Source organism: Pituophis catenifer, unplaced genomic scaffold, assembly GCF_029215685.1.
Source record: "Pituophis catenifer annectens isolate HBS135680 unplaced genomic scaffold, rPitCat1.0.hap2 SCAF_1, whole genome shotgun sequence".
Lineage (NCBI taxonomy): Eukaryota > Metazoa > Chordata > Lepidosauria > Squamata > Colubridae > Pituophis > Pituophis catenifer.
In genome coordinates this window covers 46,097,415-46,124,647 of record NW_027256881.1, presented here as the reverse complement: position 1 = coordinate 46,124,647, position 27,233 = coordinate 46,097,415, and the positions used below count along the sequence as shown (strand labels likewise).

Here is a 27,233-nt window from a genome sequence, read left to right as displayed (position 1 = left end):
CCATTCTCCTATTTATAATTATTAAATTACAAAAATGGTAATATACAGCACTAATTACAAACATAAAGACTTTATTGAATGCTGCTCAATCCCTCAGTCTTTCAATACAAAACCATTTTCCACACAATTGAAATTTAAGAGATTGGAATGATACTCTGATATAAAGATCTGCAAAAAAGCACCCCACTGATCAAGTAAAAACAGACAAAACTTTTAAGAATCATTTTTTTTGCCATCTCAAGCACTGCTTTTTCTTTAACACAAAGAGCTATCTTGCATGTCTGCGTACAAATTGCACAGCCTAAACTTTAAATGGAGCAGCTAGGCCATCCTTCAGGGCCAGGTTGAATCATAGAATCATAGGGCTAGTGGGGACCTCAGAGGTCTTCTAGTCCAACCCTCTGTCCATGGCATGAGTAAACACAAATAAAAGTCGGAAAAAAGCAAGATCGATTAGGTTCTACAAACATTTGCCAAACTATCGAGTGTAATTGATAGGTTCCAATTTTTAGTTATGGGAACAGAAACATGACTACTGAATCTTTTCTAAGAGGAAGCATGAGAACTATATGAATAATTCTTTATTAAAAGTTAACAATCTTTCCTCATTCAGAGCTCACATAACTGCTGAAGCAAAACACATAATGCAGCCTAACTCCTGTCCAAATTACAATTATCTGAGAGAGAAGCCCAACTCAGCTAAGTTGATCTTACTCCTTTTCCTTGTCTCTATCCATTTATATAGCCCACTTTACCACCTCAGTAACAAGTCTTTTCTACTTGAAAAGGTCCCTCATATAAATTTGAATCTTAATCTCTCTAAACTAAACATTCTTATAAAATAGCCTGACCTGTGATATTGTAATGGGCAGATTCAACTCAAGTGATACACATTTATTCAGAAGCAAACCCCACCAAGCTTCATGGGAGTCAATCCCATCAACTTGATACTAGATTATCAGTTTCATTTCAGGAAATACAGTAAAGCTAGAAGTCTTTTCCTGAGTCTCAGCCAAAGGCTGTAGCACTATGAAAAGCACATAGGAAGGAGAAAATGTAGCTACCTGACATCTATGCCTAAGTGCAACACAATTAAAAAAAGGAGAAAAAAAAACTTCAAGTCAAAATTTCACCATTCCCATAATTAAATCACACACTTCGTGGATGATAAAATTCCTTTCTGTGAGATGTCAAAAGTTGACAACATAGCAATGATTAGAGATAAATTTACAATATGCTATGGTAAATAGTATCACATTCAATTATTGTATTTCAATTCAAAAATATTTCATTTACATGTTGTGGGTGGGATGGCCATTTCAAAGATACTGATGAGGTTTCTCTTCTGCATTTTTTTTACATATTTTTTTTAAAAAATCTGTATAGAAAAGGTAGGCCTCACAAACAGAGGCTTTCACACTCACTTGGCACTATCATTTGGTATATTTGTCAGAGAGGAGGAGGAGGTATTACTTGGCTGGTTAGACAAAGTTCTGGTGAGTCTGAGTTCTTCCAGCTTTTTCCACAATTCTTCACGTTCTAATTCTTTCTTCTTCTCTCTGTAAAAAAAAAGTGAAAAGATTCTTAATCATTATGCATCTATAGAGCTAATAAAGATGATCAGAAATCCTAAATATATCATAAACAGCCTGGTGGCGCAGTGGACTAAACTGCTGCTGTTAAAATAGTACTTAGCTGCCAGCTGCCTGCAATTACTGCGAGTTCAATTCTCACCAGGCTCAAGGTTGACTCAGCCTTCCATCCTTTCGAGGTAGGTAAAATGAGGACCCGGTTTATGGGGGCAATAAGCTGACTTTGAATAAAATAGAACATCGCTCGGGGGGGCCAAAAAGCCCTACTAAGCAGGTATATACAAAAGTATGAAGGCTATTGCTTAATGCATTGTAAGACACCCTGAGTCTCCGGAGAAGGGGGGCATATATAAATCAAACTAATAAATAATAAATAAATAAATAAAGATTAACTTGAATATCCTAGCATGAACCTGTTTGGTACCAATCAGTACAGAAAATAGTGAGCTAAATAATGTCATGGTTGGACTAGAAAACAAATTTTTAATATTCCAGTCTCTGTGTTCATAAGAACCTAAAGTTTAGAAAAATAAAAAGGTGATGAAAAAATGTAAGTAAAGTTTTATGTGAATAAATAACCTTGAGTATATTGTAGTGTTAGAAAATACAGTAATCAAAAAGTGTTGAAATGAGTTTGTTTTTAAACTACAAATAATTGTCCTTAGATATTACTATTAAAGTAAGGAGGCTGCAATTCTTGGCATTACAATGGCCAGGGGAGGGGTGTTTAACGTTGATTGGAGCATGTCTAAACTGCTTGTTACCTAATGTTCCTATCCCAAAACATCTTAGACAAAGAATGCAGCCACATAGTCTTTGCCAGTCCAAAACTGGTATTAGACAAGATGCTAGAATCAGATCAGGTCCAAATATATCAAAAGCCTTTATGGCTGGATTTCACAGCAATTTCTTGGGTATTTTCAAACACTTGTTATCCAATCTTCCTATTCAAAAACAGCTTAGACAAAGAATGGAGCAAGTTATGTTAACAAATTCTAATTTTAGGGCTTTCTACTAAAATTATATATTGAATTTTCAAAGTATACCTCTCAAGCTTAAACCAGAAACAACAGTATGTCTTGAGCATAAGAGAATACTTTTGCTGTTCCCTTTTTAAAAATTTTAAAAGATTGGATTTGTTGTTAAAACATAGTCTCCTTGAATAAGCCACATAAGTATATACAGTAGATATAGAAAGTTTATATATCCCTGTTAAAATACCAGGTTTTTTGAGATGTAAAACAAAACCAGACCAAGATATTTCAGAATTTTTTCCACCCTTAATATAACATTGTACAATTCAATTAAAAACAAACTGAAATCTGTTAAGGGGAGAAATTAAAAAACTAGAATGATGTGACTGCATAAGTCACACTCTCTTATAAGTAGGGATATGTTCAGAATTAACCAATCACATTCAAACTGATGTCAAATAGTGGTCAGCACACACCTGCCATTAAGTCTGATCAGCCCATACAAAGTTTAGCTGTTCCAGTAGGATTTTTCAGATATTTTACTCAAAAAAGTCAAGAGTTGAAAAGTTTATCTATAGATGCTCAAGAACAGGGGTGTCAAACTAGTGGCCTGCAGGCCAGATGCGTCATGCACAGGCCACACCCACCCCAGCTCCGCAAAGGGGGAAAACGTGATACGTCATGTTACAGCAACGTGACGCTGCAAGTCTGACACCTGTGCTCAAGAACAATATTCAGTGTGTCAGAGGTGCTCAAACAGAACCTTTTTGCAACTCCTTTAAAGACAAGTAGTACTTGTTTAGTGATCACAGCTGTGACCAGCATCTTAGTTACTAAGTGAAAAGCAACTGTGCTTACAATATTATGTTTTTCCTTACTTCTCCACCCTTTAGAATGCTCATGTGGTGCTGGGATAATTAGCAAGAAGGGAATTATGCATTTACATTCTTTGGAGAGGACAAGATTACAAGAGTTAGCCAGCACACAATGAGGAATATACATTGGAAAGAATTTGGTGGCACTGGCTATTTGCCTAGCACACCAGGGACTGGGCTGCAAGTATGCTGGGCAAACAACTGGCACTAGTACATTCTATTCAATGTGGATTCCCTTTTGTGTGCCTGCTTCTCCTCTTACAATCCCCTTCCTCTCCAATAGCATTCAGAGGTGAAAAAGGGGCCAATGTCAGGGCAATGCATACTAATTGATTGTAACGGCAAACACACAACCAAGAAAGAAACCCTTTAAAAGTAACTAAATGGTTACAAAATTGTTTTTCCCCCCCAGTACTGTCATAACTTTGAATGGTCACTCCATTCAAAGTCAGTCAGTAAGGTCTACCTGGAGCTGTATCTCTTCTCAGGAACATCCAGCTATACTATGATTCCAGGAACAGATGTGTTTAAGGAATTACAGACAAGACTACATGCATGTCTCCTATTCATTCCGCAGCATATTTTTACCTTTAATCCATAGCATTGTAGGACTCTACACTAACCACACTGATTTTTTTTCCAATAGGAAGTAAAGCATGAAGGTTTTTAAAAAGATACTCTGAATACATTGAAAATTCTTAATTTAAAGTATCAGTTTTAACCAAAGTCTCTCGAGATCAGGGCTGGTCAGATTGACAGCCTATAACAAGCTGTAGCTGGCTGAGGAATTCTGGGAGTTAAAATCCACACATATTAAAAGTTGCTGAGGTTCAGAAACACTCCTCTAGCATCTACATTACATAGTGCTCCAGGCTTCCCCAACAGGGAAACATCTCCAGGAGAATGTATTTCATTTCTTCCTGGAAGTGAAACATGATTGGTAGGGACCTAGTAAATTATAGTTCTACTAGCACAACCCTAAATTCATCTTTTCTCCTTTAATTAATAAGGAATTTGGTAATAGATAGAGGAGAAAATAAATGGCACTATTAAACTAAATTGACTACAGCTTCTCAAAATAATTTGGAGTGGAGCTACAGTGCAGAAAAGACCCATGCTGAATAGATTAGCTCTGTATTACTATTTGGGCTACTTCCTTACCAACATTTCCTTCCATACACTCAACAGAAGCCAACCTGTAGACATGTAAAAACAAACTAACAGAAGCACATTGCCATACAGAGCAACAAAATCTCAACAGAAAAAAAAAATGTCAAAGCATGAAAGCATAGGAAAGGTTGTGTCCCAGGTGCCTGCTAATTATCCCACTAATAGCAGCTGGAGATGTCCCAAAGCTTCTGCTGATGAAAGTATCTTAATATGGATATGCAGGCTGATGTCTCAACATATAGTTGGTAAGAGGCTCCTAGAGCAAAAGCTAGGCGGATTTACAATAATCAGTGGGTTAGTAAAAAGAAAGCATTTGTACCTTGTTACATGGAAAGAGAAAAACTGCAACAGCCCTTAATCAGAAAATCTCATAAGCAGAATTCCTTGCAAAAGCAAAAGTGAAAAGGAAAGGACTGGATGCATAGCAGGAAGAGGTGCTGAGTACAAGACAAGGCTAGGTATCCTAAGCAAGGTCCCTTAGGAGAAATGGGCTTAAGGAAGGGATGCATTTATTTAGAAGAAATGGATAAAAATAGTTAATGTAAATAGTAGAAAGAGATAATTCATTTGCAAAACTATTTTTTTTTATTCTAATGTTAAATCAACATTAATCTGGAAGACTGTTTCAGGCACATGTTTGTAAACACATTGGAAAGGTATACCTTTGTCTTTCTGCTTTGTAAGTGCTTGTGAGTTCATCAAATAGTTTCCCATTCATCTCCATCAGTGTTTTCAGCACATTATATACTAATGCTACAATGGTCCTAGAACAGGGTAAGTTGCAAAAATATTGTTAAGAGATGTATTCTATCATCTAGTCTGATTATCTAGCTTCTGCTTTAGTTTTGTCACCATTTCACATAAAAGAAACAACTGTATTTAGTTTTGAAATGATAGGGTCTGCAAACTCAAAGCATGGACATTAGATTTGTTTGTCTTCACTCAAACTTAAAACAACAGTGTGATGAGATTATCATAATAAATAGCAGCAAAGTTACAATCTAATATAAGTCAAAGTCAAGTGCACATGCAAAGGGTGCTGCCCAGATCTAACACAAAGTACAAAATGCAAAAATATATTCATAAGGGCCTCCTATATTTAATATTTCAATTAAAGTTTCTTGACAATAAATGAAAAATCAAGGGTTAAGATTATCTGACCAGTAAAGTGATTTCCTTGAGAATGAGTTTCCATTACATGTCAATTCCATTATAAGTTATAACAAACATTTGATTAATTTTAACATAACATTATTTTGATTATAGAATGCCTTCCTAAGAAGGCTTCCCTGGCATCAGATTTTTAACTCTGAGAATAAATTTACTGATGTCCATTCTCAGAAAAAAACGTCTGCCATCAAATATTGTGGATAAGAGTTTAGGGATGGTGAAGAGTCCCAAGTCAATGACTTGAAACCTGTTTATATAACCCTACATACCATACTGAGATTTTAAAATGTTTTAGATAGATTTTTAAGTAGTTAGTTGCTGTCATAGTTTTGACTATATTCTGTAAGTAATATTTTATTGCATTTTGGCTGAAAAATTGTACCTTGACCCCAGCAAAGCATTTGACAAAGCCTCTCATGAAATCCTCAATAAAACTGTAAAATATGGGCTAGATAATATCACTGTTGCATGGATTTATAATTGGCTGAATGGCCATTCATAAACGTCTCCTTATCAACCTGGACAGAAGCACTATATGGAGTGCCACAAATCTGTCTTGGGACCAACATTTTTATTACTGATCTGGAAAGAGTTTATTTTTTATTAATTCAATTACTATGACAGCCCGACTCAACCAAGTGACTGGGTGGAGTTGAGGGGACGACTACCAAATCTGCAGATGGCATAAAAACTAGGACTAGCTAAAACTTCAAAAGAGAAAGGGAAGATTAAAAAAAATCTACAGAGGTTTAAACAAGTCCAAACAAAAGTTTCTCCTGTAATTAAGGAGAAAAATAAAACAAACAAACAAACAAACAAACAAAACAATGGGGGAGATCTGTCTTGTAGAAGTAACATGAAAAGGATCTGGGTGTTCAAGCAGATCACAAAGTAAACCATAGTTAATAATTTGAGGCATTTGCTGACAATGCAAATGCTATTTTGGAATATATACACAAGAATATAGAGATCATGGGATCGAGTAATTGTCCCACTCTATTTGGTCTTGATGAGATCCCACTCACAACACTATCCTGCTTGGACACTGAACTCCAAAAAGGAAACCCATAAACTGAAAGAAATTCAAAGGATGGTACGAAGATGATATGGGCTGGAAATGAAATCCTATGAGGAATGGTTAAAAGAACGGATAGATTTAGCCTATGTAAAAGCAGATCGAGGAGAAATATGTCATTAGATGATATCTCTTCTCTTTTGCCTTGTGGGGAACTACCGGAATCCTAGTTCAAAAGTATAAGGAAGTAGATTCAGATGAGAGATATGAGGAGGAATTTCCTATCATAAGAACTATCAATCAGTAGAATAGATTGCCTCATAAAGAGACATTTTCTTCACTGGAGGTTGTCAAACATAGATTGGATGGTTATCTATCAGAAATGCTCTAATGGATCCTGTACTGAGCAGAGGGTTGCACCAGATGAATTGAAGTCACTTCCAATTGTATGATTTTATGACAATGTATATAATAAATCATTTCAAAGCACATCTTTCAAGTAGCAGTATCAATGATTCAGTGTTTGAAGTTCTGTGCAGACAACGCAATTCTCATGCATTGTCATATACACAAGTGCATTCTTTTAACATGGAGGTTGTGCCCTACAAACCAAAAGGATTTAAATCTGAAACTAATCCGCAATACATTAAAATATTTTAAAAGATTAAACAGTAAGAAGTACATACGGATTCCAGTGTTCTTTGGAGATCTTATATAAATTGCCAAACATAATTGGCAAAATTGTATCAATGTTCTCTTCAATTAGACCAAGAATGTATTCATTATTCCAAAAGTACAGAGCCCTTTCTGCAATCTGAAATACACATTTAAAATATCAGGACAATGAGATTGGCTAGTATCCAATTTTTAGTTATTGAAAATCTCAAATTATACCTGAAAATGTGAACTTGACACACACTTTGCTATCTGTTTAAAAAGAGGCTCTTGTATTTTTTTGAACTGTGTCGGTTCTATTACATCCAGAACTTCTTCAATTTCACCTAAAAACATGACCTGTTACAAAGAAAAAAATATTTAGGCAAGAAAGGTTTGTATAATAACATCATTAGCATACAGAAAAACAATTGAATCTTTTTTTTAATCTAGGATTTTCTGCAATCTACACTAATTCTATTTGACAATGATTTTTTAAACATAAATTAAATATCCTTAATTTGATATAAATTACTCAAACAATCCAGATTACCAACAAATTCCTCAAATTTTAAATATCAGTAATGCTACAGATCTAGTATTCTTAGAACCACCTACTTAGATGCTCTAGTAAATGGTTTTAAAATCATCTAAATTAAAAACTCCTAGGATTTTATATAGATAAATACAGGTTTACACCAGGGGTGGGTTCTACTTACCTCCACTACCGGTTTGCAACAGGAGCGCACATGTACGCTTCTGCACATGTGCAGAAGCTTCTACTGGTTGCAAGGACCGGACCGAACCGGGAGCAACCCACCACTGGTTTACACAGATACTCAGATTGTGATTCAGAGCTAAACAGTTGTATGCACAAATATTTTGCAGCAACTATATTTAAAATAACATATAATTCATAAAGTCTATATTCAACAACATGAGTATGTTTACAATAATGTAAAACAAAATGTGAACAGGATTTATATATTCTAGGCCAGCGGTTCTCAAACTGGGGGTCGCGACCCCTTTGGGGGTTGAACGGCCATTTCACAGGGGTCGCCAAAGCCCTCTCTCACACACCTTCACTCACCCTCACCCTCTGCCTCTGTTGGATCGCCCGGTTGCCGTTCGCTTACCCTGCCCACTCCCAATCTATTGCTGCCTCCGGAGTCCCAGCTGATGGCTAGAGGGAAAAAAAACTTTAAATTCTTGCCGCGAGGCTTCAAAGAGCTAGCTGCAAAGAGGTAAATTCCTGGAGCAGATTTTTTTCCCCCTAGCTATGCTGAAAAAGCGAAATTGAAAGTAACGAAGCAGGGTCTTTGCTGCAACGTGACAAAATGAGGCAGAGAGATTTCTTTTTCTTTTTCCTCACCAAAAAAGGTAGGTGCAAAACTGCAAACAATGGGAAATTTAGGGCAAAAGAGGAGGTTCAAGATTTTAAAACACAAAAGAAAAAAAGCTCTATTTAACTAGGGAATTGTAATAATTGAGATACTATTAATTGTATATTTGATTAAGATTAGAGATGAGGATGAAGGGTAATATTGGTTTTTTTTAAAAATAGATGAGGAATAAATATGGTAAAAAGGAAATATAGAAATTGTAAATTTAATTGAAATGACTAAATACTGTGTTGGAAGAAATTTTTAAATTGGCTGTACACCGCCCTGAGTCCTTCGGGAGAAGGGCGGTATAGAAATAAAATTATTATTATTATTATTATTATTATTATTATTATTATTATTATTATTATTATTATTATTATTATTATTATTATTAATATCCTTCTGGGTTCTGCTCCAAGTGGGGAAAAAGACACTGGAAACATGGAGACATGCTTGGAAAGATGGTTTAATGGTGGACAGGATCACATGTCTTGAGTTCCTGAACAGAAAAGGGGCAGATACAGTAAATCCTCAGGTTTTTACGTTCTCTCTGGCTTTGCATTTCTTGGGACCCCGAAAGAGTATCCTGATTGGTTGTCAGACTCCCAGAGGGTGGGAGTCTTAGCTAGCCTTGCTGGCTGATGGTCACATGTGCTTCCCAGGTCATGTGTGGTGAGTTTCGGTTGCTAGATGGGGCCCATTGTGTTAGTTTCTGTTGCTATTGTGTTGCAAATGTCCTTTGACAAAGGATTGACTTTCTGCCTCTGGCCCATTAACAAAGGGTGGGGGGCAGGAAGGTGGGAGCTGTTTTGTCTGTAAAATATGCTTCTCCATTTCTCATCCAGGGAAATATAATATTCTGCCTTTTTAATATTTCCCAAAATATTTCATTCTTCTAGGAAAGGGGTGGGTGCTAACCTCCTACAACTGTTTAAATTTGTGAACCGGCCAAATACTCTGTTCAAAGAAAATACGTTGTATGTTTGTATGTGTGTTTCTAATTATTGCTCTTTATTGCTATTTGTTCTCTTTTATTCTTTAAAGTTTAACAATTCATTCTTTATCTTAATATCTTTATATTTGTTTGGGGTTGGCTTTCTTCCCTTTCATCTTTTTTATTGTACAGCAATCTTTCTCCTCAAACCTACCACCTCTGTCTTTTCTTTCCTTCTTACTTTCTCTTCCCCCCCTCTTCTTCTTCTCCCTACTTCCTCTTTCTTTCTCCTTCTCCTCCTCTCTTCCTCCCTCTCTTACTCTAAAATTCCTACTCTAATTTCCCTTCCCTTCCTTCATCCCTCTCTATTGCTGTATCCTTTTATGCATATGGACTACTCAGAGGGCTGAAAAAGTTATTTTTGACTGGTCCTCGCACTTTTGACCAGTCCTCGAACTTACGACTGTCCTCACATTTTATGGTTTTTGCCCTATCTTGTCACCATGGTGAAGAGAAGCAGTTGTGAAATGAGTGACACGGTTGTTAAGAATGCTACAATGGGCATAAATGATGACCAGTCATAACTGTGAAGACCGGTCAAAAGTGTGAGGACCTGTCAGAAATCATATTTTTCAGCCCTCTGGGTAGTCCTTTTGTGCACAGGGACTACTCAGAGGGCTGAAAAAGTTATTTTTGACTGGTCCTCGCACTTTTGACCAGTCCTTGAATTTACGACTGTCCTCACATTTTACGTTTTTTGCCCTATCTTATACCATGTTGAAGAGAAGCAGTTGTGAAATGAGTGACATGGTTGTTAAGAATGCTGCACAGGCATAAATGTGAGGATGGTCATAAGTGTGAGTACCAGTCAAAAGTCCGAGGACCTGTCAGAAATGACTTTTTTCAGCCCTCTTGAGTAGTCCCTATACACATAGCCATGGCCACCCGGTCACATGACCAGCTAGCCACGCCCACCCAGTCACATGACCTCCAAGCCACGCCCACAAAATAAGCCACGCCCACAGAACCAGTAGTAAAAAAATTTAGAACCCACCCCTGGTTGGGGGTCACCACAACATGAGGAACTGTATTAAAGGGTCGCGGCATTAGGAGGGTTGAGAACCACTGTTCTAGGCATTATTACACATAAAACTGTACTATGTATTACTATATAAGATGAAAAGGTAAAAATACATTAAGTACCTTTTTACAGTAGGATTTCAATAGTCATTGAAAAGATAACATTTCATTATTTCCAATTTAACACAATGTAATACTTATTTCTTAAGAATATACAGGGCACATTTCCTCCCAATCTCAGATCTGTTTTTTCCCCCCTCTTTTCTCAAGGTCCATAAATAGGCAGCATACAAGAAAAGGAATGAAAACTCTGCAAACTCCCCTGAAAAGCACACTTTGAAGTGTATCAGCCTGGGAAGTTGCATTTGGAGGAGGTACAAAGAGAATACCCTTTTCTGAATTCTGCATAATAACCTGTCATGCTGCCTTATCACAGACAGGTAAGTAAAAACTCTAATCCCACAGGATTCTTCCAAAGAAGGCCCATGTTTAAGGCTCTCCTTAGGGTGCCAAGATAATTTTCTTAAGATGAAAATGGAGACTTTACACATTATCCATATTACAGCTGGAATAAACCTGCTGAGCTATAGTAAATTGATTTTAGTATAATGCTTTAGAAAAATAATCAAACTTACCTCTTTCTGGCTGCATATTTTTGGCCAAAATTTCAGCAATCCTCTGATAACCTGGGTTGCAAAAATAAAAATTCATCAGAGCTTATCTATGAAAACTGATAGATAAGCTGTTGAAAGATGGTATGACTGCCCTTAGATTTACTAAATTCAATCACTTTGTTCAATGTATTTGACACAGATGTATCTTCAAAAATGGATTTTGTTCCAACTATATTGCAAAGTTTTTTTCATTTTACATTTTTAAACAAGAGGTAACAAATTAATGAATTATTGGATTCACTCATTACATTAAACCATCATAGGCTAACGATGATTTCTTGAATTTAAGGATAACTGACTGGATTTATACAGTCAAACAAATGCAGACAAACACATCAGTTTAGGGCTCAGCCAGACATAATACCTGCATGTAACATTTTAAAAAATAAAATGCCTACATTTTCTCTACAACAGGGGTCCCCTTTTGGCTGTTAGGAACCAGACCGAACAGCTGGACATTAGCAATAGGCAAGTAAGCAAAACTGAAACCATTCCCCCTTCGGTCCATGGAAAAACTGTCTTCTATGAAACCGGTCCCTGGTGCCAAAAAGGCTAGGGACCCCTTCTCTAAACTTTTTAACACCTGTCCCTTTTCCTATTTAAGTCTATTTCTCAATCATTCCTTAACTAGGCTTTTCTGTGAAAACACAATTCATAGAAAAAAGGCTATTAAGTACTATAGAGTATTTTCACTTTAAAAGGCTGCATCTCTTCAATGTTCCAACTGCTAAAGAATACAGCCATGTTTTGTGTCACAGCCTCATCATTACTCTGTAGGACTCTGGAAAGGGGACATGGGTTCTAAAAGTATTTAATAAAATATTTAATAAAAGTAAATGGCAGTTTGAAAGCTTCTAAGCAATTTTAATGAACAATTAATTACCTGGAATAAACTACTGCACACAACTGGACTTTTTAATAAACAGGCACATGATTAATCAATTCTACTTTATAGTAATATATTTAAAATGCTCAGGTGCTGTGTATGTTTATACAATTGCAATCTTCTCTTTTGTTATGTATGGTCACAACCTTTGTACGACCAGTTCACAGAATTATAAACCACAGAATTCAATTTCATTTACATTTTACTTTATTTTCTCCTGATTCAAACTGATGATAGATGATATCATTTGGAGAAGCCTGTGTCTGAATACACTTTGTTCTAAAATTGCTGGTATAATATTTATTTACAATACTCAGCTTTTCCCCTTACCCTTTTATTACATATTATTTTATCAGCATTCTAAATTAAGGGGCCACTTCTGGTAAATGGCTGTCCAATTATATATTTAAACAATTTCAAATTTTGAATGTATATCTGTTGTATTAATATAACAAACTGTATAATAGTAATTACTGCAGTTATAAATTTCTGGATAAGTAGATTCAGTATGACAGCACAAGGAACAAACAGGCTGGTTTTAGAAATAACTTTAGAGTTAAAACACACTTCATAAAAAGTAGTTGAAAGCCAATGACTTGCTTTAGAAGCAAAACACTTCTAAAGTCAAACAAATGAAGATACCAGGATTCTGGTCAGGGGTTGCCATGTATACTAAGCAAGTGTCTTGTATCAATTTCTGGGGCACATGGAAAAGTCTTCCATTCTTATTCTATTGATTCATTGTAAATAACAGCAGGATGTTCTATATAGGCTACGTGTGAATTATGATTTTTTTGCTGAAAACTCTAGTTGCTGAACCACATTGGCGCAGAGGTTTGGATAATCGTTATTATTTGCTAGATCTACAAAAGTTCAAAGAAAGACAAAAACAATACTTACCGGCTCTGTTAATGTCATATCTTTTTCCAAGAACTGAACAACACAGTACGCCAGCTTAAAAAAAGTTTTTGAAAATTGGTAGTTTATTATAGGATTATTAAATTGTCATAATTTTCAAAAAAAGATTATCTGTAACATATTATTTGAATGATCATCTGTCATTCATATGTATTGTTTTGTGTCTGCACCGAGCCTCTTTTGGAAACTTATAGACTATACAAACATTTGATGGATGTCCCATCTTCTCTGAATACCAAGCATATTTAGACATGAACCCTAACTTTTTTTTATTTCAAAGACTGGTATAACAATCCCTTTGATGAAGAGAAAAAATTGATGTCACTGATAGTTTGAATTCACAGTACACCTCTTTAATGTTTTATACATTATATATTAAAGTAACATTTTAAATCTTTAGTTTTGAAAAATAAAGACTCTTATAAGCATCATGTAGCACAGGATCACAATGAATGCCACAAATTCAGTTGTCAAGCACAAAGAGGAAAACTTTCCCAAGTGCATCATCAGATGACCCTCAGATAATTACTATTTAGTGTTATTGGTTAGTACCCTGTTTAATTCTTCTATCAAACACCTTGGAAAGCAGAGATTTCAAGCTATTCCTGTAGGAAAGCTATTTTTAAAATTACAACATACAATCACTAATAGATAATAAATTCAAAGGTACAAGTAGTTGAAGAAAAACATTTATTTATTTTACAATATTGGTTCATAAAAACTTCAGCAGTGTGAAAATAAATACTCATTCTGATTTTCCACTGTGTGAAATATATTAAAGTTACAGTGGGGCAAAAAAGTATTTAGTCAGCCACCAATTGTGCAAGTTCTCCCACTTAAAAAGATGAGAGAGGCCTGTAATTGACATCATAGGTAGACTCAACTATGAGAGACAACAAATCCAGACAATCACATTGTCTGATTTGGAAAGAATTTATTTGCAAATTATGGTGGAAAATAAGTATTTGATCAATATCAAAAGTTCATCTCAATACTTTGTTATATATCCTTTATTGGCAATGACAGAGGTCAAACGTTTTCTGTAAGTCTTCACAAGGTTGGCACACACTGTTGCTGGTATGTTGGCCCATTCCTCCATGCAGATCTCCTCTAGAGAAGTGATATTTTGGGGCTGTCGCTGGGCAACACGGACTTTCAACTCCCTCCAAAGGTTTTCTATGGGGTTGAGATCTGGAGACTGGTTAGGCCACTTCAGGACCTTGAAATGCTTCTTATGAAGCCACTCCTTCGTTGCCCGAGTGGTGTGTTTGGGATCACTGTCATGCTGAAAGACCCAGCCACGTTTCATCTTCAATGCCCTTGCTGATGGAAGGAGGTTTGCACTCAAAATCTCACGATACATGGCCCCATTCATTCTTTCCTGTACACAGATCAGTCGTCCTGGTCCCTTTGCAGAGAAACAGCCCCAAAGCATGATTTTGCCACCCCCATGCTTCACAGTAGGTATGGTGTTCTTGGCATGCAACTCAGCATTCTCTCTCCTCCAAACATGACGAGTTGTGTTTCTACCAAACAGTTCTACTTTGGTTTCATCTACCATATGACATTCTCCCAATCCTCTTCTGGATCATCCAAATGGTCTCTAGCAAACTTCAGACAGGCCCGGACATGTACTGGCTTAAGCAGGGGGACATGTCTGGCACTGCAGGATCTGAGTCCCTGGCGGTGTAGTGTGTTACTGATGGTAGCCTTTGTTACGTTGGTCCCAGCTCTTCGCAGGTCATTCACTAGGTCCCCCCGTATGGTTCTGGGATTTTTGCTCACTGTTCTTGTGATCATTTTGACCCCACAGGGTGAGATCTTGCGTGGAGCCCCAGATCGAGGGAGATTATCAGTGGTCTTGTATGTCTTCCATTTTCTAATTATTGCTCCCATAGTTGGTTTCTTCACACCAAACTGCTTGTCTATTGCAGATTCAGTCTTCCCAGCCTGGTGCAGGTGTACAATTTTGTTTCTGGTGTCCTTCAACAGCTCTTTGGTCTTCACCATAGTGGAGTTTGGAGTGTGACTGTTTGAGGTTGTGGACAGGTGTCTTTTATACTGATAACAAGTTCAAGCAGGTGCCATTAATACAGGTAATGAGTGGAGGACAGAGGAGCCTCTTAAAGAAGAAGTTACAGGTCTGTGAGAGCCAGAAATCTTGCTTGTTTGTAGGTGACCAAATACTTATTTTCCACCATAATTTGCAAATAAATTCTTTCCAAATCAGACAATGTGATTGTCTGGATTTGTTTTCTCATTTTGTCTCTCATAGTTGAGGTCTACCTATGATGACAATTACAGGCCTCTCTCATCTTTTTAAGTGGGAGAACTTGCACAATTGGTGGCTGACTAAATACTTTTTTGCCCCACTGTATGCATCTTTAAATAATGACCTCTGGCCCTAAAAGACTCAACTTGTGCAATTAAATAAGTATAACTGCAACATTACTTGAGCTTCAACATGCAATATTTCATTTGCTCAGATCAACATACCTGTGCGTGAAATAAAGCTAATCCCTTTGCAGTATGCATGGGAATAAGAACCTTCAGAAGGAATTGTTTATGTTCAGCTTTCAGTGGCAATGCAAAACCATTGATAATACTGAAGGGGAAAAAACAAATTCAACATGAAAACTTATTACAGTACTGCAATACATATAATAAATGTGTATTATTAAGTTTACGTTTTATTCTGAAGATTGTGAACAACACTATTCCTATAAATACATTGAACAAGACCAGCTGTATTTTCCACAGGGTAGTAAGGACCAGTTACTTTTTGAATGTAGTAAATAGTAAAATTGAATTTACTAATTTTGCTGAAATTAGTGGCTACAAATAAGCAATTCCTAAATGCTGCTTGTTTGTATCCACTAATTTGGCTGCTTGATTCCCTTTATGAGCACCAACTGCAGATTCCACCAACTGAGAAAAAAGTGCTTTAAGTAGGATAGAAATTAAATCACAGCAGATTTAGAACTCCAATTTGCACCAGCTTGAGTTCATTTCTAAGACTTTCACTATATGAAAAAATTTACAAATCAAAAATACACATTTGGAACTGCAGGAAAATTGTAATTGTTCCATTAAATGTAAAATTAATTACATGCAGTTTATGGATCTCATAGAATATTTCCTTTTCTTTCCTCCCCTTCTTTTCTGGTCAAATCTATCAAATCCTGTTTGAAATAAAAGGGGAAAGGAAGGTATCAGACTAGCAGTATCTGTCCTGTAGGCAATCCTCGTTTAAGGACCAGTTGCTTAGCGAATGGTTGAAATTACAACAACCCCCCAAAAGTTACTATGACCCAGATTAAATGTTCTGGCATCCACCCCTTCTCACACGAACATGTGATTGTATTTTGGACACTCGGCAACCAGCCCTCATTTATGTCCATTTGCAGCATCCCATCGTCACATATCCACAATGTGCTAGTTTCCTTCAGGAAATCAGACTTCTAGTTTCTAGCAATCACCCATTGCAAACAATGGGCTTGTTTTATGTCTGCTGCAAAAAAAAAAAAGACATAAAATCAGGATGGCCATGTGATAACCTGTTAAAAACTGGCTCGGCTTACAACTGTAATTGTGGGCTCAATTACAGTTATTAAGTCGAGAACTACCTGCATTGCAGACACATACTGTGATATTGCATACTCCCTAACATACTTTAATTGTTTATTTGTAGGTGATGTCCCCATATAGCAATTCTGCAAGTCATCTGAACTTCACAGTACACCTCTTTAAGGTTTTGTAGAAGCATATTTATTCAAGCACCTGATTTTCTAAGACCAGTACCAATGTCCACATGGAATCTTCTTGCAATGCTCTTGGTCCTCCCAGGAGTATATTAACTCCAAGAGCTCATTCCAGTTACAGCATCTTTATCTCCCTGGTTGGTGATAACAATTGGGTTGGTGATGATAACTGTAACCATTGGTTAAAAAAAAAAAACACACAGATGCAAACCTTGGTCCTTCCTAACTGTGATGAAGAAATCAACCTACCTTCCCAGTATCTCAAGTAGCTCAGCAACACCATTGAAATGTTCCGTTTCATATATAAACCTGTTGTTAAAAAAATTTAATGTTTCATCAAACAGTGAAGAAGAAAATACAGTTAAATATCTCCACATGAAAGTTGAGGGGTTACTATTTTTCCTGAAAACTATTAGCAGAATGCATCTTCAATTTGATGTAAGAAAATTGCTTTAAAATAGATATTCACATTATGGGTAAGATCCAAAGTAGATCCCAACAAACCTCCAGAACAGAAAGGGGTAACCTACAGCCCACAAGTGGCCTCAAACAGTCCCACCCAGAGGTCCCACAGAAACCAGGCATAAAAAGGATGCTTTAACCTTCTGAATCATTTACAACCTTTAGAACTAAAAAAAAAAAAAACCTCAAGTACTGTAATTAAGCCAATTTGTCCTGTTAGAGGGTTGAGGGCAAGCTAATTATCCAAAGCCTTTCAGAAGTTTAACTCCAAATATGTTATTGGTAGATTAAGAACAAGTTGTAGGTTATTAATTCTGTACTTTTTAAAGTACAAATTAAATATATGCAAAAGTTGGTAAGTAAGATTGTAAACAGTATATATTATACCTGAGAAAAATATTGTTGATTTGTTTCCTGATGAATGCTCTTAATCCAAGGAATTTGCCATAAATTCGATGAAGTACTGTTTTTAGAAAGTCACGCTCTCGTGGATCTTCACTGTCAAAAAGCTCCAACAGCTAATAATAATAATAAAGTATAGTTTATTACTTCAATAAGCACTAATTGATATACAGATTCAACCAAATTTGTTCCACACCTTCCCACATAAATCTAAGGTAAGTTCACAATAGCTTCAATAATACAATGCCAACAATAAACGTTTTGCAAATGTATGGCAGGGAGTTCATAGGATAAATCTTTCAAAAGTCAACATTGGCAAGCGCTTAGATAGAAATACAAACAGTCTTACTGATCATAGGCAAACAAATTCAATAACAAGGAAATTCTGAACTGAGACTAACCAAACCACAGCTACTGTATGGTGGCACCGTAATTACAAATGCAATGTGTATTGCCTCACCTTAAAAATAAGGAAAAGAGCTAATATTATTTATGTAATATTGCATTTCCATACATTAATGTTTACATAGGATATGCAAATGCTGCTATACAGTTATCTTTGCCATAATTTTAAAAATCACTTCAATGTAATTCAGAGTAACAGTTCAAACTTACAAATCTTACAGATTGCTGTTCTATTTCTCCCTCTAACAATATAAAAAATGCTGGCTTGAACTCTGATTTGAGGGAAACTACTCATGGGGGCACTTTAGCTGACAATTTTCATCTGTGCTCCTTTTGAAACACCCCAAATTGTGCTGCACTGTTCGGAACTTTTTCTTCAACAGTAGTTAGAAGGGAAATATGTACACACTCTCCAACTGTGGGAGTCGGGTGATATGGGCAGGGGGTTGGACTAAAAAACCTCCAAGCTCCCTTCCAACCCTATGATTCTATATACCATATTATTTGGACTATATGATGCACCGGCGTATAGGACACACCAAGATTTCGAATAGGTAAGTAAGAAAAAACAGTTTTTGCCCTCCCCAGCCCCCAGGAGCACTCTGCAGGCCTCCCAAACCCTCCGTGCACCCCATTTTTTGCAAAAATGGGCCCATTTGGCTGAGCTGGGCAAAAACGCCATTTTTGCAAAAAACGGGAGAAAAACGAGCCCATTTTTCACAAAAATGGGACCAGCGGGGCGGGGCTTCAGGAGACCAAAAATGGCTGTATTCAGTGTATAAGACGCACCAACATTTCACCCCCCCCTCTTTTGGGGGGGTGTCTTATACTCCAATAAATACGGTACTTTGCAACAGTATGGAAAGGAAGATACATAACTGCTTTGCAACTCAAAAGGAGTATCTTCAAAAAACGTCATTTCTTCCTTTCTATTGTATATAAATATGATTGTCTAAAAATATTTCTGTGAAATAAAATGAATCTTCCATCAAAAAAAATAATCTAAGCTAAAACCATATATTTCAGATAAATATTTACCTGGTGTACAAATTTCTGGTCAATATGTCGTTTTGCAATGCTAGGTTGGAAATCAGGACTTTCTAAAAACCTTAGTAAAAATTCATACACCAGCTATGAAAGAATAAAATAAATGTTGTAAAAAACATTTTGTTATGTAATACATTTCACATATATTAGTAAAGCCCGTAAGAAGATAACAGAAATCCATTTCAACAAAATTCAGCATGCCAATATTGCATATTAACTAGCATATTAACAGTTCAGGCTCTTAAGACCCCATATGCCTACTCCATTATTATAATCTTTAAGGTGCAGGAACTTTAAGCTCTCAAGTCTGGTGCAGAAAACAGTTAAGAAATCAGATGTGCTCTGAGGTTTCCATGATATTTTCTCCTACCGTATATGATCTTTTGCATTTTTATTCTCTCCCTATTCATGACATAGCCAATTATTCCCTTTTTAGTGCTTTTTTTATTATTATAAGTGCGCCAGGTTTAACAGTTTAACCAGTTACAGTATCTTTGAATAGAGTTCAAAGTAAAGTATTTTTGAACAGAGTTCATAAAGAGTTTTAAAAAGACTTTTTTTTAAAAAAGGGGTAGTTATATGCTTAATGTTTGCAGTTGTTTTCAGACTATTAGGTTTCTTAAAGGCCTTCTTTAAAGCATGCTGGCTGGGGGGAGGGGGAGGGGATGAAATCTGGGGTTGAAGTCCATACGTCTTAAAGCAGTTGAGGTTGAGAAACAAAAGCAAAAGAAGGTTACAATTATCAACACCCAATATAAATGCCACAAACTTCCTGCCAACCCTCAAGGCAATTACACTTAAAAAGTCTAGAAGAGCCAATAAAAGATTTATTAAGCCTTATTAGGCAGAGGTGAGTTTGCCTCATCTCATAGCTGCTACGCCAATCCTAAATTCAAGTTAAAAGTCAAAGAATTCAATCTAGTTAAGGCCAGAGGACATAATCAGTAGCATCTGAGGCAGGAACAAGGATTAAGGATAAAGAAGAACCAGGGTATAATTTGGTAGTAGTAAAACCAGTAACTTTACCGATAAGTGGGTCCTACATTTTAGAAGGTAGGACTGAATGAAATGGTAAAATGTAAATCAAAGATGAAAAATAACATTTCAGAATCCTGGAAGATAGAAATCAGATGACCATATGGAATGGTTTGAAAACAGATTCATGAGCATATAAAAATGTATATATTGTATTTGCAAAACTGATTGTAGATGACAAAGGGTTAACTACAATCTGAGCTGGATTTCAGAAATCCTGATGACCACTAATATAGCAGCAAGACATAGAAAACATGACTTTGTTTGAAATTGCATCCGATATCTGTAATCCTAAAAAAGCTGGCATGAATATCAACAAACAAATTTGAAGAAGTTACCTGTATATGGGGCCAAGAAGCTTCTAATGTAGGCTCATCCTCTTCTGGATCAAAATCAGGATTTTCACTTGGAGGAAGTGTTCTAAAGATATTAGAGCTAATCTAGGAGAACATGATCACATTTTAAAAGCTATTTTCAATTTGATTTTATTTAATGCAATACATAAAGTACATTTATGACTGCATCCAAACACACACAACTAGAAAATACTTTTAAGACCACTGTTTCATCTAGTCCAATATATACAAATAACACAGTTGGACTTGACCTTGGAAATCTTCTAGCCCAACCCCTCTACTTGAGCCGGAGACTCTATCCCATTCTGGACAAATGGCTGTCCAATCCCTTCTTAAAAGCCTCCAGTCATGGCACACCCACAACATCTGGAAGCAATCCATTCCACTGATTATTCTCACTGTCAGGAAATTTCTCTTAGTTCTAGGTTGGAACTCTTTGATAATCTTCCATCTGGTATTTCTTGCCCTCAGGTGCTTTGGAGAATAGGTCAAGCCCCTCTTCTCTGTGACAAGCCCTCAAATATTGGAAGACTACTATCATGTCACCCCTAATATTTCTCTTTGTTAGACTAGACATACCTAGTTGCTACAACCATTCATACAGTTTAGCCTCCAGTCACCTAATCATCTTTGTTCCTCTTCTCTGTATTCTCTTTTTTGTATTGTGCTGACCAGAACAGGATGCAATATTACAAGTGTGATCTCATCAATGCAGTATAAAGTGGTACAAACACTTCATGTGATCTTGATACTATCCCTCTGTTGATACAGCCTAGGACCACATTGGTTTTTTTAAGCAATTGCAGCATTTAAGTGGTTATATGGTTTCTACTAATTGGCAACAGCCTCTCCCAACATTGCTATCTAATTGGCAGACTGTGAACTAAATCTCATATTTACACGTATGCTCTCTACAGTTCTAACCCTATTCTGAGCGTATCTAATAAAGCCAGAAGGCTTTGGGCAAGGCTTTATTCGAAGCAAAAGAGCATTAATCAATATCTTAGAAGCAGAATTGCCACAGTGAGGATGAAATGGATAATGAACATAAGGATGTAATCTCAGAGTCACTATCTTCATAACCTGATGCATCAAACTACCTTTTAAGAAAGAACATTTGAGATTGCAAGAGCAAATATCCATACTTCTGCAAAAGACAATAACATCAAGGAAAGGAGTATTCAGTAACCTAACTGTTAAAATAATATAAATGAAGTCCATTATAACAATAGGTAGAATGTGGAAATCCAAGAGACACTCTTGTTTGGTAAAACTCACTGGTATCAAGAGCAACACTGTGACGGAAAGTAATTATAGATACAATGTCTCACATTAGGTTAAAGTAATTATTGGAATTTTAATGACTGGATTTCACGGATATTACAGAATAATCCCCAGTTTCTCCTCATGAGAAAGTGATGCAAATTTGAATCTGGTGAGCAAACCTTAGTAGCAGTAATCTCCACAAAAAGACTTTTTACAAGAAACTTAAAACATATCTTTTCTTCTGCTAATATTTTTTATTATTACTTGTAGGGATCTTTTAATTGAAGGACTAAAAAATTTTAACTACAGAATATCTGTATTTAGAAGAAACCTAAATTCAGTTAGTTTTAAAACTGATTATAATTGTAGGAACTTTAACAAATACTGCTATGTCAAAACTTTATAATTATGTAGGGTGATTATAACTACTGTAAACATGAAACAATGAAACAAATTTGTTTTTATAATTAATTTTAGAAAATGTGATATTTCGCAGAGTAGTTCAGGTTTACTTGGTAACAGACATGCAAAGCAGCACTTAAACTACACAACAAAAATTTAGTTCTGTCATTTTTCTACTAAGAAATTTTTTATTTCTGAAAAGACTGATAACTATCACTGCTCTGTTACATTCCAAAATTACAAATGTCTCTCATGAGGTTCATGAGAAAATTGAAAATTTATTGCATATAATTCTATTATCTGATTGTCACAATGGCATTTGGCATAACTCTTCCAGGATAAAAGAAATACAAACAAAATCTCCCCAAACTAAGTAAAAGCAGTATGTAAACTGCTACCATTATAAGTTATTGAATATCTGGAGAGTATTCCCAAGAATAGAATAGTTCTCCATTTTCTTATTTTTTATTCTATATTACCTATTTTATTTTGTTTGTTCTGAGTTCAAGTACATCAGCTTGGAAGATCTACCTGTGCAAAAAAGAGGACTTTGTATTGGGACTCTGCTTACTTACATAGAGCATAGAATAACAGGATAGGAGTGGATCTTGGAAGTCTTCTAGTCCCTGCTCAACCATTCTAGCCAAATGGTTGTCCAATCTCTTCTTAAAAACCTCCAGTCATGGAGCAGCCACTACTTCTGGAGGCAACCTGTTCCACTGATTAATTGTTGTCACTGACAGGATATTTCTGCACTTTTTCTAGAGTCTCAACATATTTTTTGTATTGTGACTGAAACTGGACATAGTATTCCAAGTGTGGTCTTACCAGTGTAGTATAAAGAAGTACTAACATAATATTGATATTGATACTATCCCTCTATTGATTCAGCCTAGGAGACAACCTTTTTGGCAGCTGTGGCACACTGCTGGCTCATAGTTAAGTAGTTCTCCTCTAGGACTCCTAGATCGTTCTCACAGTTACTGCGGTTGAGCCAGGAATCACCTATTCTATATCTGTACATTTGGTTTTTCTTTCTTAAATGAAAGGCCTTACTTTTGTCACTACTGAATTGCATTTTTTGTTGGATAGGGCTCAGGGTTCAACTGTCAAGATTCTTCTGTATCTTGAGTCTATTATTTAAAGTGTTGGCCATTCCCCCACTTGATATCATCTGCAAATTTAATGAGTTCCCCTTCAATCTTTTCAGATATATCATTTATGAAGATGTTGAAGAATAATGGATCTAAAACAGAACCTTGAGATACCCCACTGCATGCTTCCTTCTATTTAAATGAAGTTCGATTAAGGACTACACTTCTTCCAAAATATTCCACCAACAGTTAATCCATTGAAGATTTAGAACTAGTAGAGGAATTATACATTACATGATTTGGATGAGGGGATAGATCAAATTTGCAGATGTCACCAAGCTGGCAGGAATAGATTATAGTCCCTTCCAACTCTGTTATTCTGTTACATATACAACTATGCATGGATATGCAGTCCTTCAGTTCAGCTTTGCCTACTGAAAGCCAACTGTTTTCAAAGAATGTCAGCTGTACCTTTACAAACCAATTTGGCTAGTGTAGCAAAATATAACAAACAAGACTTTTAGAATCTAAAAGACATGGACAGCTGACAGGAATTTTTTTCACGTTAATAATATCCATTTCTAGATTCCTGCCAATCCTGGTTTAACTTCTGTGGGATGGCTAAATAAGCAAAGTGCAATTCTGATTATTCTCTTTGATCATTCCATGACTTTGTCTTCCAAAATGGTCATTTACAGAACCAGTTTGGGGACAGAACTGGTTCTGGTTGTAGTAAGGTACCACAATGAGACAACAGTTTCTGAAGAAACAGTTCAGATCTCAAGTAGGAAAGGTACTTTAGATTCGGTATGGGTACAGTGTTCACTAGCTGTCAGTGGTTCCTTAAACAAGCAGCACTTCAGATCCAAATACTTTATACTCCTGAGAAGGAAATATTAGGAACTTTTAGTTAATCCCACAACTAGCTAACTAGCTAGCTTTACTTTTATTTGTTTAGTTCTATGCCACCAAACTCCTAGAAGGGAAAATTGAATTCTGGGATTTGGCAAGGTTCCATCTTGTCCTTGAAAAACTTTAATATCTACCAGTATAGGCAACATTTTGATGACCAGAAGCCACACTTAAATATTGTGAGGGAGGAGGAGTATTTTGATTTATTTTCTTTCTTGCCAAATTGAAGACTGATTAAGCCTGATCATGGAAAATAAAATTATGTATATTAGAGATCAAGAGAGTTCCACAGATTTTCGTATTTCCAAATTATACAACAAGGCCCCTTGTTTCTTTAAATCACAGTAAGCCTTATTATCACATTCATTGTTTTCCTCCTGAATGTGATAATAAACTGTATCACTGATTTTTAGCCATCACACTACTGAAACTAAACTTTGATGGTGCAAAGATTTGGATGTCACAAGGTATTGAACAAGGAAGAACCAAGGTGATACCATGAGAAGCTAAGAACTAAAATGCAGTACAGCAGAACTGAGAGAAGGTATATTAAATATTCACTTTTATTTCAGTTTTTCTGAATGTATGCTTATGTTTCCCACTTAATATTATCAGAGCTTCCAATGGGTCCTACTGATATCTGAACTGAATCCAAGTGAAAAAATAACATCAGTATGAAACTTGTTTCATTTATATAATAAATAATTGAACAAGCTATTTTTAGCATAAAAAAATAATCACCCTTCAGACCAATTTTAATGTTAAAGATTAACTACAGGAGATTAACAGCAAAAGCAGTATCTAATTGCCACAAAAAGGCAATTCAGAAGACAGACAAGTCTTCAATAAATTTCATTTCTAAATCCTTTCAAAGGAGTTATACAGTAGTTCACATGACTTACCATTTTTACAATTTCTGAATATGCTGATTCAGTAATCACACCACGATTTGTAGAAACATATTCCACTAGTTCATTCAATGTTGCTCTTTTAATTTCTTTACTCCTTAAGTCAGAGACAGAGTCCATGAAATCAAATAATACACAGCACTGCTGTAATTTCTGACAGAAGAGGGCTTGTTGTTCATTTGAAGTAGCATCTACCAAAGGAAAAAAGTCAATTAGAAGACCAAAGTTAAATTCAGTATTCATAATGCATTTTTAGTAGCTTTGTTCCTGTTGTCCAGGAAATTTGTCCTTAGTTCTAGCGTGGTTCTCTTATATAGTTTCCATCCATTGCTTCTGGCCCTGCATTCAAGTGCTTTGGAGAATAGCTTTTTTGCCCAACACACTTTGGGCTGTGCATTCCATTTGATGTGTATTCCCCATTATGTGCCTGCTTTTTCTCTTGCAATCCCTGCTTGCCTAATGAATGTAAATACAAACATTAATTCCCTTCTTGCTAATTATCTCAGGGCTTAGGTAAGCATTCGAAAGGGTGGGGGAGTAGGGGGAAAGGAAAGCTGCAGTAAAATCTTAAGCAGTCACATGATTTTCCACTTAGTATTATGCAATTGTCATAGCTAAACAAGAACTACCTACATGCTGAATTTTTTCAAGCAAAATTATTTAAAAAATTGTTAATTCCCCAAATTATGAGAATTTTATATGAAAACATGATTCATCTATTTAATCTGGAACGAGCTGCCCCTAGATGTGCGTATGATCCCCGACCTGCGCATCTTTTGCCGCGCCCTGAAGACCCTTTTGTTTCAACAAGCTGGGCTGGCCTAACGTGAATATGAATTTTAATGGGTGTATGTTAGTTTTTAATTTGTGGGCCAAATTTTTGTATATTTGATTTTAATGGTTTTTAAATTTTGTAAATTTTATGTGTTTTAATATGGCTGTACACCGCCCTGAGTCCTTCGGGAGAAGGATGGTATAGAAGTCTAATAAAAGTTAAAGTTAAAAGTTAATCCACTTTAGACTATTTCCCAATGTAAAAGCAAAGTTTAGAAATAAAAGAATTTCAACTGATCAGCCTACCCTAATCATAGGGTTAACTTTTTCACACCTTCAGTCCGTCAGTTTTGCTATTCTTGGTTTCCTGACTTCCTCAGAAATTTAGCTCTTTCTTTTTCCTCCAATTACATAACTAGACACAAAGTTTGAAATCTCACAGCCAGTACAAAATATAATCAGAATAACAGAGTTGGAAGGGACCTTGGAGGTCTTCTAGTCCAACCCCCTGCTTAGGCAGGAAACCCCATACCACTTCAGACAAGTGGCTATCCAACATCTTCTTAAAAACTTCCAGCATTGGAGCATTTACAACTTCTGGAAGCAAGTTGTTCCACTGATTAATTGTTCTAACTGTCAGGAAATTTCTCCTTAGTTCTAAGTTTAGTTTTTGGTTTCTTTTTTTATTAAATTTATATACCGCCCTACTCCCAAAGGACTCAGGGCGGTGAACAGGGACAAAATAAAATACATAGATACAAAAGTTAGAAACATAATTAAAACCAGATTAAATAATTTAGCCCGAGACAATTAAAAATCCCAATAATTTAAAACAGATTAAAATTTCGATTTAAAAGAATTTTAAAACAGGGGAGAAAATTAGGCCAGGCCGGCTTGCTGGAATAGGAGGGTCTTAAGAGCACGGTGGAAAGTACGCAGATCCAGGATCCTCCGTATGTCTGGGGGGAGCTCGTTCCAGATAGTGGGTGCCCCCACAGAGAAGGCCCTCCCCCTGGGGGCCGCCAGTCGACATTGTTTGGCCGACAGCACCCGGAGGAGCCCCTCTCTATGACAGCATACCG

General features: G+C 36.2%; 1 protein-coding gene across 2 annotated transcripts in view; it reads right to left on the bottom strand.

Moving 5' to 3' along the window:
- The window catches only part of PPP2R5A (protein phosphatase 2 regulatory subunit B'alpha), a 50,199-nt gene that overhangs the window by 2,458 nt on the left and 20,508 nt on the right, over positions 1-27,233 (bottom strand). For both annotated transcript variants that reach the window (XM_070932385.1, XM_070932384.1), the window contains exons 2-13: positions 25,372-25,568; positions 20,778-20,879; positions 19,396-19,488; positions 17,938-18,068; positions 17,338-17,397; positions 15,824-15,932; positions 13,310-13,363; positions 11,485-11,535; positions 7,691-7,810; positions 7,483-7,610; positions 5,274-5,375; positions 1,425-1,559 (exon numbers count right to left, since the gene is read on the bottom strand). In XM_070932385.1, the coding sequence (XP_070788486.1) occupies positions 1,425-1,559; positions 5,274-5,375; positions 7,483-7,610; positions 7,691-7,810; positions 11,485-11,535; positions 13,310-13,363; positions 15,824-15,932; positions 17,338-17,397; positions 17,938-18,068; positions 19,396-19,488; positions 20,778-20,879; positions 25,372-25,568 (1,282 nt within the window). The remainder of the gene's footprint in view (positions 1-1,424; positions 1,560-5,273; positions 5,376-7,482; positions 7,611-7,690; positions 7,811-11,484; positions 11,536-13,309; positions 13,364-15,823; positions 15,933-17,337; positions 17,398-17,937; positions 18,069-19,395; positions 19,489-20,777; positions 20,880-25,371; positions 25,569-27,233) is intronic.